We start from the raw sequence: 12,194 nt of genomic DNA, 5'->3' as shown, positions 1-12,194 counted from the left end.
GTGGTCAAATTGTAACTCCAACCATAATTTCATCTGTGAGATAAGATTCTGAACAATGTTCCCTCGAAGCTCCGCGCATGCGCAATAGCGCACTACTCGCGTGTTCGCGCACAGCAAAAATTTGCGGCGCACAAAATAAAATCCAACCTGAATTGTAAAAAAAAAAAAAACACATTACAAATTTTTTATTTGCCATTTTGCAACGCAACTCAGAGAGTGGCAGCCTGTCACTGATAAACGACAACAAACGCTAATTACGGATAAAATTATGACTAACACTGTGTCCCGCCAATGATATGATGCGGTTTCACGTCACGTGTGTTTACTTCCTCTGCTTAAGTAAATGTTAACGACATTGATTGGCTACGTTCTTTACGCGTTATGCGCAGGTGCCTCTGATTTGCAGGTTAGCAATATAGCTAACGGTTCGGTGGAGCTGCTGCCAAGCCTTTATCATGGCGAAACGACCGGACTGTGGCAGAGCCACACAAAAAGCCAAAGTAAAAAAAGAAATACGGTTCTTGTAAGATGGAACGCCTGTCGGAGTATGTGTAAAAAGAAGAACAAGTCGTGAAATTGGGTGAGAAAGGTCTAAAACTTTGCTACGCGTGTGTTTGTGCGTTCGTGTTTTGGTGTGTGCGTGTGCGTCATCGTTTGTCTTCAACCTACACGAGGGACTAAAGATGGAAATTAGTCCTCGGCTACAATCTTACATATTTACATCTATATGTTCATTAACATGAATATAAATATGTTTGTTAATATGTGATGTCCTTTATTAAATAAATCAAATTAAAAGAAAGTTCTCTGTAAAACATGCAGCGAAGCTAAAGTTGTAAGCGAGTTTTCCAATGGAAAAATATTGCGCATGAATGGAAGCTTGACTATCTCCTGTGACACATTTAGAGCAGATAAGTCATTTGAATGAGAAGTGAGAAGGAAAGATGTGAAAAATAAGGTAAAATTTAAGTTAGATTTGTGTATGTTCTAGTGACATTTAACTAAAATACAAGTGAGAAGTGCAAAAGAATGTGGGCTGAATTTAAGCTTGTGCGGGACAAAAATTGGGCAACAGGCTGAATTTGGCAGTGTTTGATGTCAGTTTCGCCGCCCTCCTTTCTATTCAAATGTATTGGACGTCTGCTAGTAATATACTCATTTAAACTCGATTTGACGTCTGTCAACGTCCGTGGCAGTGAAAGTGAGTCCTTATATGGCAAACAAAAGTAAATGATGAAAAGTGATAATTTATTTAATTACCAGCCCATCAGTTTGTTTTTGTAAACGAAGCAATCATTCACGATTTATCGCAGTTGATTAAATTTAAGCTTTTTAATGTGAGTTTATTAAATTGACAAAAGCATGATAATGAGTGTTTTTATTTTTGTATGTTCTGTCGCACATAGACCCAAATGTTACCCAATAGTTACAGGAAGTCCAGATATTAGATAAAGAATTTAAATAAGGGGAAGTAGTATTCAACTAAACGCCAGAGATTGGACGCTCACCTGTCTTTTCTTTCAGCACGTTTGGACATCTTCAAGGCAAAAACTTTGTCTCGGCATATTGATGACAACAGATGACATCACTTTTCATCCCCAGAAACTGAAAGTTAACCAAAGAAAAGGAAGGAAATAAAAAGTTTGGAAGTAAGGAAGGAAGTCATGCTGGAAAATGAAGGTGAAGAGAATCTGTATGCACTTGCAGATCGCCATGGTAAGCAGATAATTTTTTTTTTTGCGTATTATCCTAGCAACACACATTATATATAAATGAAAGAATGCTTTATTCATGTGTCTTGACAAAAAAAGACATTCTGTTTCCATTTTGGTTTAGAAAAAGAAGCAGGCGCTGAATCAAGTCACTATGCTGGTCTGCACAAGCCATCTGAAGATATCTATTCAAAGATTGCAAAAACAGGTAGAAATAATACATAGAAATGATATCATCTCATTTTCTGAACCACTTTTATCCTCATTCTGGTCACGGGGGGTGCTGGAGCTTATCCCAGCTGACTCTGGGAACACGCAAAATCCACACAGGTGGACATGACCTGGTTTTGAACCCAGAACCCCAGAGCTGTGAGGCTACACGCTAACCACTGGCTCCACTGGGCCGCCCTAAATAGAAATAATTTCCAAAAAAGGACATTTTAGGGCGTCTCTTCCTCAAACTGTTTATGTGCTCAGCATGACTAGCTTCATAAGAAAATGACACAAGTTTCCTCGATGAGAAGATTAACTCGAACCAAAAACAGAAGTTGTGGGATTTTATTCAACGTACACATTGACATTTAATATAAAGGGTGTTCTAAAATGTTTGACCCCATTTCGTCGGCCAATCATTTTGACAATTTTCGTTGAAATGTCCTCAAATTTTCACAGCTTGTGTAGACGGGTTTCAAGTTTTTGTGTATAACGTTTGGCATTTCTATGTTTTCAGGTTAAGAAATGCCATTCACTTCAAAAGAAAAGGCATTTTGCGCTCGTACTCGGTCACCAAAGACAGTGCAGTGTGCCTTCTTCACAGATTTTGCAAAGAAGGCACCTACTACAAAATAAATTAAAACTTGGCACAAAAAAAAATTCAAGAAAAGGGCTGGAATTGTTGCACTTGCTCTTCTAACATCCTTTGGAGGACAAGATAGCAGGAAGGCTTCACGTGGCTGCTCCACTGTCTCAAAATTATTGGCCTACAAAATGGGGTCTAACATTTTGGAACACCCTGTCTATACTGATAGGTTTATTAATAGGTATACTTTAATAAAAACAGAGAGACATCGTTGACATATTCCAGCTTTGAACTTGCAAGTGAAAATCGTCCTGGCTCGTCCTCGCCCTGTGACATTCTGAAGAAACGGCATCCTCCCCTGTTCATTTAGTCGCGCATAATCAAAACACTTAAGGTTATTTGATTCAAACAATTGCATAAGCTAACCGAATAACACCATTAAGGTTAAAAAACAACTGCCACAACAATTTCATATCAGGTCGGAAACCAAAAACACCTGCGTAAGAATTTGCACAAGTAAGCATAATAATTCCATATAAGGTAAGAGCCGAGCGACAGTATTTTTAGACAATATGCGAGTATTTTCGGAAGTTGATACGATTATTGCCATCTGCCGGAATCCAAGTCAAAGCAATTTAAGAGTCCTTTGTAGATCTTCATTGCGAGCTCAGATCAACAGTCCTCGGCCTGGAACGTGGTGTCCTCTCCGGTCAATAGTCCTGAAAACATTTAAATGTCCTCGAAGCCAGCTGTGGGGGGGAAGTGTCCTTGTCATATCTTTTGTCTGCTTTGTAAGAATGATATAATAATATGCACGTATTCCAATGCACAATATGCACGTATATAATAATATCCCAGAATAACCCCAACATTCCCCTGTTTTTATTATGTTTGCTGCCTCGAGCTTGCTCGGTCCCAATTTAAAATCAAGCTCCTATACATATTAATGATTAAAATGCACATATAATAACCCCGACATATACTATATGCGAACAAAAGTAATTGGACTAGCGCCGTGAATAGCAGCAAAGGGCTTATGAGTGTTGTACAAGGGTTAAAAAAAAAAATCAATTTGTGCATGAAACTAATCTATAGAAATGTTTTTTTTTCCAGGTAAAAGTTCCCAAGGTACTGTCAGCCCATACAAAATTGCATGCTTGATCCTCAGCCTTCTCTGCGCAGTGCTTCTGGTGGCTGCCATTGTGCTTTGTGCAAAAAGTGAGTTTTACCTGGAAACGACCTTGAATAGTTCTAATGCTCAGAGGTTAAACTATTTTCCTTGTACGTAAAAATACAAATTCCTTCCTCTATCCCCTGAAGTTACATATATGAATAGATGGTTATTTGCATGTTAATATTCTTACATATGTACCTTTTTCTGAAATGTTAGCCATTTATCAGGAAAACAAAATAAACCAGATGAAGGAGACGTGCAACCCGTGCAGGGATTTGATGCCGACCAATGAACACCCGTGTAAGTGTCGCACCGTTGAAGATAATGTGACATTGCCTTTGCACTCCTCTTCACAAACAATCTTCTGCTTTACGCAGTTCGCTGCCCCGACGGGTGGGTAAGGCTGAACCAGTCCTCTTACTGTTTCTTCTTCTCCAAGTTCCAACTGAACCGCAATGAGAGCAACAACAACTGTACGGAGCGCGGTGGAACTCTGGCTATGATCAAAAGTGACCAAGTGCAGGTTGTCTTCACACCCAACTTTTCAATTTCATATCTGCAATCACATTCGCCCCCTGCTGTCAAAACAGTGCCTTCAATGGCAGCCAATGGGTTTCTAAGGGACTATAAAATGCCCCCAAACCTGGAAAATGCTTGAAAAATCATCACGGAATAACAAACCAACAAAGAGCATATTAGAAAGTTCTTCAAAATCAATAGTAAACAATCCAAAATTTGCCAGAAGTGACCTGTATAAGTACCCTAAAAAAGAAATGACTCAAAATTTACTCCGTGGCTGCTATTGACGGTACACGGTCGATTGGTCGCTGGTCTTTTGGTCGCCCGGAAGGTTATTGATAATTACCATTTAAATCGTTGCTCAAATTCCCTAAATACAAACTGCGAAGTACTATTTAGTCATACTTAATGCCCTAGTAATTATTGGCTAAAGAAAAGCTCCAAATTTCCCGGACTTTTATTGTTTTTTGTTGGAGAACTTGTTAAGACCCTGACGGACATAGCTTCTTAAAGGGACAACGCATGTACATACAAACTTTTCTACACTCACACGTCGGCTCAGTGAAAATGCTCATGGCCATTGTTGGCTTTTATTGATGCGTAGACCGTGTTGTTTTGTCGCCTGTCTTTTGGTCGCCGGTCTTTTGGTCGCCCGGACCGTGACAATGGGGGACCAAAAGACTGGTGACCAAAAGACCAGCGACCAATCGACTGCACACAGTTCATTCGCCCCTCTCGGTCGAAATGGATCTAGTGCCATCAATGGCGGTAAGTAAGTTCACTTTTTGGGCCAAAGATAAACTGGTCCAGCCCACATGAGATCTAGTTTGCATTAATGTGGTGAACCAAACTGAGTTTGTCACCCCTGTCTTATACCAATACTGCGTTTCCCTTCTAGAACTTTCTGACTGAAAATGTGGAAAAGTCGAAATACTGGATTGACCTGCAAAACATCGGGTATTCATATGAATGGAGCGATGGCACTTTTGAGGACGACTATCGGTATGCAAAATGAATACTGTAGTTTTTGGACTATAAATCACACTGAAGTGTAGGAGCGCGATATTGCGAGCAAAAAGCCCCCCTTTGGGCAATCTTTTAAAGATCATGGCTAATCAACTTTAGCCCGTGGTTAGTTCCTGATTTGTATGGCTTTGAGCCTTGTTCGTCACTAAATTACTTGATTTTTTTCCGAGTGTGTAACATCATTTTAAAGTGTGTTTATGTGCAAGGGCACGTATGTTTACTCAGCTGCCACTCGCAACCCACCCTTCCATTCGGAAATTGTCCTTTTAAAGTTTAGCGGCTTTACAAATCATTTTCTTTTTTGCATACGTACAAAATTGGTATACTTTTATAAAATTTAAAGGATTTCGGGGCACTTATTAAAGATCGTGGAACAAATGTTAATTCAATATGAAATAGGCTTCTCTTTACGAAAAATCAGTTAATGATGGGAACCAAATTAATTTTGTAAATTTACATACTACTGTTTTTCCATACAAAAATGTACATACATTAAATAACGGGTGTTCATTATCACTTTGGAAAAATACTAACAAACAAAAATAAAACACTAATTGCAGGCACAGCAAGCTCGAAAAAAGTGTGATTTATAATCTGTAAAATACGTAAATATTTTATGGTTATTTTTTTGGTTTTCTAAAAAAAACAATATCAACAAATGGAAATCTTTCGAAACTGATTTTCTTTTTTTTTTATTTTAATTTGCAGTTATTTCGGCCCTCCTAGTGACGGAGACATAGGGGATTGTTTTGTTTTGGATAACTACTGGTACAGCATGCGCAACTGGAGGCCACATGATTGCAACCGGGTCAACTTCTTCATCTGTCAGATTCAGCTATAATGTATTCACAACTAGGAGGGCTGGCTGTGAGCTCTTATCTTATCATGCCATCGATGTCCAATCCATTTTGACTGGGAGAATCCAATGAATGAACATTGATCCAGGTCAAAATGCCTTGGGTGGATCTTTTCATTGGCTGATTGGTGGCGAGCGCCACTTTTACAGGTTTAAAGTGGGAATATCTCGGCTAAGAAATTGACAACCAGAAGTACTTAAAAAAAAAACAATTTTCTATCAATGTACATTAAAATATTAGGGAAATTTAATGAATAATTGAAGTGAAAATCTTAGATATTGCTCATTTAAGTTTGAATATTTTCCAGCTTATGCTGCCATCCACTCATAAATAGGTTTATACTAAGTTGACACAAATTTCCTAAAAAAATGTCTGAGAAGATTCAAGAATTAAAAGCAGTTAAAAAAATTATAATTAAAGAGGCTGCGAGCTGTAATCGTAATTTGAAACATGCATTAAAAAGAATGTGTATATATATTAAACCACAACTTCATCTACTTAGCTTAGCGTCCTAGCTTAATGCCATGGTTTGGCCTGCTCCAGGTACAATTGCTACGTATAGGAAAGATAAATCTTGTATTTTGCTTCAATAAACTCTCATCCTTTTACTTGGGTCTTATTTTGTGTACAATTTTGTTATTTCACTATAAAAAAGTAAGTTTTCTACTGTGTAACAAAGCGAGAAAAATGGCACCACCTCATTCTAAAAATGCTAGAATTTCTCGATCTAGACAAAGTGAATGTCTCGCTCGTCCTCAAGCTCAGGTTGGTCCATCTCCAGCTCCACGTCTGCACCCAAAGCGCTTTCCCGAATCATCTTCCAGCCTCCCATGGATCTCCTGTTTCTCGGTCGAACCTTTGGGTTCACGTCGGCCTTCTCCGATCCCTCTTTTTCCTCTTTTTCCTCTTTTTCGTCCTCTTTGGCCAGCATTTGAACGTATCGCCGCATCTTCTGCATCATGGGGTCGTTCCTGTCTTCCACTCTGTGAATCAAATGACGCCATTAGGTATGTTTTGGGGATGCTTTATGAATACTTTGGTGATTTGGGATGGTGCGGGGTCTGAAGGCGGTTAGTGGATGAAGTTAGTTCTACTCAAGAATGGAAAAATAATCAGTTTTTCCTAGTTACTGTTGTAAGTATAGAAAACATCGTCATAAGAAACTTGCCCAAAGTTTGGTCGTTGTCATGGAGACCTACCACTGATTAATCAAACTTTGCCCAGAGTTTGGTCGTTTTCATAGAAACCATACTATGCCCTGTTTTCCTATATAAAGACTGACCCACTGTTCATTCAGAGAGAGTTGCAAGGAAAACAGACTGGTGAGCGGTTCACAGCTGTTCGAGCTCTCTCCCCATCCTGCAGTCTGGTAATAAACCTATTTCCTATTAAATTGATCTCACTCTTTCTTAACCTGTTCATGTTGTTGTATTTTCAGATCTATCAACTCTATCTCTAATATACTATTATTGCTGCCACTTCATAAGAAAACAGCCCAATATAATGTTTGCCAAGATAGCTATGCATGATGGTTACATTATTTTTAAAAATATATTATTTGGTCATATCAATGTCCTGTAAAGCACGAAAATAATGTAAAAACATGATATTGTTCATGTCAAAACATTAAAATTAACAAGCACTTTGAAACCTGAAAGTGTAAAATGAAATGTGTTAGAGATAATACTCATTATATTAAAGAATATGTAAGGGCAGTCAGGGTAATTTAGCTAAATGACGTATTTTACATAGTGAAATTTTGAAGGAGAGCGTCTCATGTGAGGCTGTATTTTTATTATTATTTTTAATTATAGTTACTAAAAACATTTAGATAGAAATATTTTACATAACACTTGGCTAATTCAGACTAATTAGCCTGATGTCTGTAGATATTACATTTAAAAATACATGATTTAATTAAAATATCGCAGTATTGGGACTATTTTCTCGCAGTTTTGCGACTTTAGTCGTAATATTACAATCTATGACTTTTCTCGCTTTGCTTGCATATTTTGCTTTCTTAACGCATCCCTAATGCAACCGTATATAACCCTTTTAATCATCATGAAAATAGCATTTAACCATTTTTTTCCTACTGTAATTTAATGACGGGTCTTACCGAAGATACCAGCACTCAGTCAGGCCGTAGCTGAGTCCGCACACTCCGAGTCGAGGCCAAAGGCAGCGAGGCAGTCTCCTCTCGAGCATCAGCGTTGTTGCCACCACCTACGTTGTATAGGTTTCAAACATACGGCAGTGGTGTCAAACATATGGCCCGTGGGGGTGTTCAGCCCGATCTTTGTGACTCATTCATACTGTACATACAGATTTACTAAATGCTTTGATTATTTATTTTTTTCTCCAGACCCGGGCGCTGTTCTGTTCTGAGATCCAGTTGGCCCGAATGTGGCCCGCAAACCAAACTGAGTTTAGCACGCCTGACTGACAAGGTGGTCACGGTCACCGTGACGACAGGGGTACCATTTCCCGTGATTCTCACCTGGGTCCTCCAGAGCTCGTCTCGCTCCTGGGCCACCCGCCAGTGGGTGTCGCTCATCATGGCGATCAGCAGGTTGAGCAGAAGGATGTAAGACACCACGGAGAAGGCGCAGTGCAGCACGTGGACGATAGGGGGCGTCGTGAAGGTATGGTCCACTGGCAGGTCAATAAGGCCCACACTGAGCTCGAACTGGGAGAAAAGCGTGATGGGAAAGGAACGGTACGCCGGGAGGGACTCGGGATCCTGAGTCATGTATACCATCCATAGGGCTGGAAAGTCAATGACAAACACTTAACTCATTGGCTGCCATTTGAATAAGTCAAAAGCTTACTATACATGTTCTTTTTTTACGAAAAAAAAGCCTAACTAACCAACTATACATGGTCTACTTTTTTGTTTTTGTGTTGGAAAATGCATGGTCCTTTTTTTAAATAAATAAAAGATTTACAATACATGGTCTTTTTTTATTTATAAATAAATGCTTTACAAAACATGGTCTTTTTTGTCAAGAATAAAAGCCTTACATGGTCATTTTTTAAGAAAAAAAGCCTTACATGGTCATTTTTTAAGAAAAAAAAGCCTTACAATACATGGTCGTTTTTTAAGAAAAAAAAAGCCTTACTATAGGTCGTTTTTTAAGAAAAAAAGCCTTACTATACTATGTTGTTTTTTAAGAAAAAAAAGGCCTTACGATACTATGTCGTTTTTTAAGAAAAGAAGCCTTACTATACTATGTCGTTTTTTTAAAGAAAAAGAGCCTTACTATACTATGTCGATTTTTAAAGAAAAAGAGCCTTACTATACTATGTCGATTTTTAAGAAAAAAAGCCTTACTATACTATGTCGTTTTTAAAAGAAAAAACGCCTTACTATACATGGTCGTTTTTTTTCAGAAAAAAGCCTTACTATACATGGTCGTTTTTTTTCAGAAAAAAAAGCCTTACTATACATGGTCGTTTTTTTTCAGAAAAAAAAGCCTTACTATACATGGTCGTTTTTTAAGAAAAAAAAAAGCCTTACTATACTATGTCGTTTTTTTAAGAAAAAAAGCCTTAATATACTATGTCGTTTTTTTAAGAAAAAAAGCCTTACTATACTATGTCGTTTTTTTAAGAAAAAAAGCCTTACTATACTATGTCGTTTTTTAAGAAAAAAAAGCCTTACTATACTATGTCGTTTTTTAAGAAAAGAAGCCTTACTATACTATGTCGTTTTTTTAAAGAAAAACAGCCTTACTATACTATGTCGATTTTTAAAGAAAAAAGCCTTACTATACTATGTCGTTTTTTACGAAAAAAAGCCTTACTATATTATGTCGTTTTTTAAATAAAAAAAGCCTTACTATACTATATCGATTTTTAAGAAAAAAAAGCCTTACTATACTATGTCGTTTTTGAAGAAAAAAAGCCTTACTATACATGGTCGTTTTTTTCAGAACAAAAGCCTTACTATACATGGTCGTTTTTTAAGAAAAAAAAGCCTTACTATACTATGTCGTTTTTTAAGAAAAAAAAGCCTTACTATACTATGTTGTTTTTTAAGAAAAAAAAAAGGCCTTACGATACTATGTCGTTTTGGAAGAAAAAAGCCTTACTATACTATGTTGTTTTTTAAGAAAAAAAAAAGGCCTTACGATACTATGTCGTTTTTGAAGAAAAAAAGCCTTACTATAGTATGTCGTTTTTGAAGAAAAAAGCCTTACTATACTATGTCGTTTTTTAAGAAAAGAAGCCTTACTATACTATGTCCTTTTTTTAAAGAAAAAGAGCCTTACTATACTATGTCGATTTTTAAGAAAAAAAGCCTTACTATACTATGTCGTTTTTTAAAAGAAAAAACGCCTTACTATACTATGTCGATTTTTAAGAAAAAAAAAAGCCTTACTATACTATGTCGTTTTTGAAGAAAAAAAGCCTTACTATACATGGTCGTTTAAGAAAAAAAAAGCCTTACTATACTATGTCGTTTTTTAAGAAAAAAAAGCCGTACTATACATGGTCGTTTTTTAAGAAAAAAAAGCCTTACTATACTATGTCATTTTTTAAGAAAAAAAAGCCGTACTATACATGGTCGTTTTTTAAGAAAAAAAAAGCCTTACTATACTATGTCATTTTTTAAGAAAAAAAAGCCTTACTATACTATGTGATTTTTTAAGAAGAAAAAAAGCCTTACTATACTATGTCGTTTTTTAAGAAGAAAAAAAGCCTTACTATACTATGTCATTTTTGAAGAAAAAAAAGCCTTACTATACTATGTCGTATTTTAAAGAAAAAAAGCCATACTATACTATGTCGTTTTTAAAGAAAAAAAGCCTTACTATACATGGTCGTTTTTTTAAGAAAAAAAAAGCCTTACTATACTATGTCGTTTTTTAAGAAAAAAAAGCCTTACTATACTATGTCGTTGTTTAAGAAAAAAAGCCTTACTATACATGGTCGTTTTTTAAGAAAAAAAAGCCTTACTATACTGTCATTTTTTAAGAAAAAAAAGCCTTACTATACTATGTGATTTTTTAAGAAGAAAAAAAGCCTTACTATACTATGTCGTTTTTAAGAAGAAAAAAAGCCTTACTATACTATGTCATTTTTGAAGAAAAAAAAGCCTTACTATATACTATGTCGTTTTTGAAGAAAAAAAAGCCTTACTATACTATGTCGTATTTTAAAGAAAAAAAGCCATACTATACTATGTCGTTTTTAAAGAAAAAAAGCCTTACTATACTATGTCGTTTTTTTAAAGAAAAAGAGCCTTACTATACTATGTCGTTGTTTAAGAAAAAAAGCCTTACTATACTATGTCGTTTTTTAAGAAAAAAAGCCTTACTATACTATGTCGTTTTTTAAGAAAAGAAGCCTTACTATACTATGTCGTTTTTTTAAGAAAAAAAAGCCTTACTATACTATGTTGTTTTTTAAGAAAAAAAAAGCCTTACTATACTGTGTCGTTTTTGAAGAAAAAAAGCCTTACTATACTATGTCGTTTTTTAAGAAAAAAAGCCTTACTATACTATGTCGTTTTTTTAAGAAAAAAAGCCTTACTATACTATGTTGTTTTTAAGAAAAAAAAGCCTTACTATACTGTGTCGTTTTTGAAGAAAAAAAGCCTTACTATAGTGTGTCGTTTTTGAAGAAAAAAAGCCTTACAATACTATGTCGTTTTTTAAGAAAAAAAGGCTTACTATACTATGTCGTTTTTTAAGAAAAGAAGCCTTACTATACTATGTCGTTTTTTAAGAAAAAAAAGCCTTACTATACTATGTCGTTTTTTAAGAAAAGAAGCCTTACTATACTATGTCGTTTTTGAAGAAAAAAAAGCCTTACTATACTATGTCGTATTTTAAAGAAAAAAAGCCATACTATACTATGTCGTTTTTAAAGAAAAAAAGCCTTACTATACTATGTCGTTTTTTTAAAGAAAAAGAGCCTTACTATACTATGTCGTTTTTTAAGAAAAAAAAAAGCCTTACTATACTATGTCGTTGTTTAAGAAAAAAAGCCTTACTATACTATGTCGTTTTTTAAGAAAAAAAGCCTTACTATACTATGTCGTTTTTTAAGAAAAGAAGCCTTACTATACTATGTCGTTTTTTTAAGAAAAAAAGCCTTAC

General features: G+C 35.9%; 2 protein-coding genes across 4 annotated transcripts in view; one reads left to right on the top strand and one right to left on the bottom strand.

Moving 5' to 3' along the window:
• Positions 1-48: 48 nt before the first annotated feature.
• On the top strand, positions 49-6,693 carry LOC144073513 (CD209 antigen-like protein A). Of its 3 annotated transcripts, none has more exons than XM_077599427.1 (8): positions 49-580; positions 1,603-1,716; positions 1,837-1,920; positions 3,625-3,729; positions 3,902-3,985; positions 4,063-4,208; positions 5,103-5,206; positions 5,939-6,693. In XM_077599427.1, the coding sequence occupies exons 2-8, from the start codon at positions 1,665-1,667 to the stop codon at positions 6,069-6,071; spliced, it is 708 nt and encodes a 235-aa protein (XP_077455553.1). In that variant the 5' UTR covers positions 49-580; positions 1,603-1,664; the 3' UTR covers positions 6,072-6,693. The 3 variants fall into 3 exon arrangements, with proteins under 3 accessions (XP_077455553.1, XP_077455552.1, XP_077455554.1); XM_077599426.1 differs by having other exon boundaries at positions 1,525-1,716; XM_077599428.1 differs by having other exon boundaries at positions 49-581; positions 1,573-1,716.
• The window catches only part of trpv6 (transient receptor potential cation channel, subfamily V, member 6), a 29,592-nt gene continuing 23,709 nt past the window's right edge, over positions 6,312-12,194 (bottom strand). Inside the window, exons 14-16 of the mRNA XM_077599422.1 lie at positions 8,588-8,856; positions 8,207-8,313; positions 6,312-7,070 (exon numbers count right to left, since the gene is read on the bottom strand). Coding sequence (XP_077455548.1) covers positions 6,815-7,070; positions 8,207-8,313; positions 8,588-8,856 — 632 coding nt within the window. The 3' untranslated portion in view covers positions 6,312-6,814. The remainder of the gene's footprint in view (positions 7,071-8,206; positions 8,314-8,587; positions 8,857-12,194) is intronic.

This window comes from Stigmatopora argus, chromosome 4 (genome assembly GCF_051989625.1).
Source record: "Stigmatopora argus isolate UIUO_Sarg chromosome 4, RoL_Sarg_1.0, whole genome shotgun sequence".
Classification (NCBI taxonomy): Eukaryota; Metazoa; Chordata; class Actinopteri; order Syngnathiformes; family Syngnathidae; genus Stigmatopora; species Stigmatopora argus.
This window is presented reverse-complemented; position numbering and strand designations above follow the sequence as displayed.

What these genes read in the sequence shown, in the direction of transcription:
- LOC144073513 (XM_077599427.1), top strand. Translation starts at nt 1,665, where the DNA reads ATGCTGGAAAATGAAGGTGAAGAGAATCTGTATGCACTTGCAGATCGC. An exon ending in TGCACTTGCAGATCGCCATG is followed by an intron (nt 1,717 to 1,836) that starts GTAAGCAGATAA and finishes ATTTTGGTTTAG; the next exon opens with AAAAAGAAGCAGGCGCTGAA. An exon ending in CATTGTGCTTTGTGCAAAAA is followed by an intron (nt 3,730 to 3,901) that starts GTGAGTTTTACC and finishes CTGAAATGTTAG; the next exon opens with CCATTTATCAGGAAAACAAA.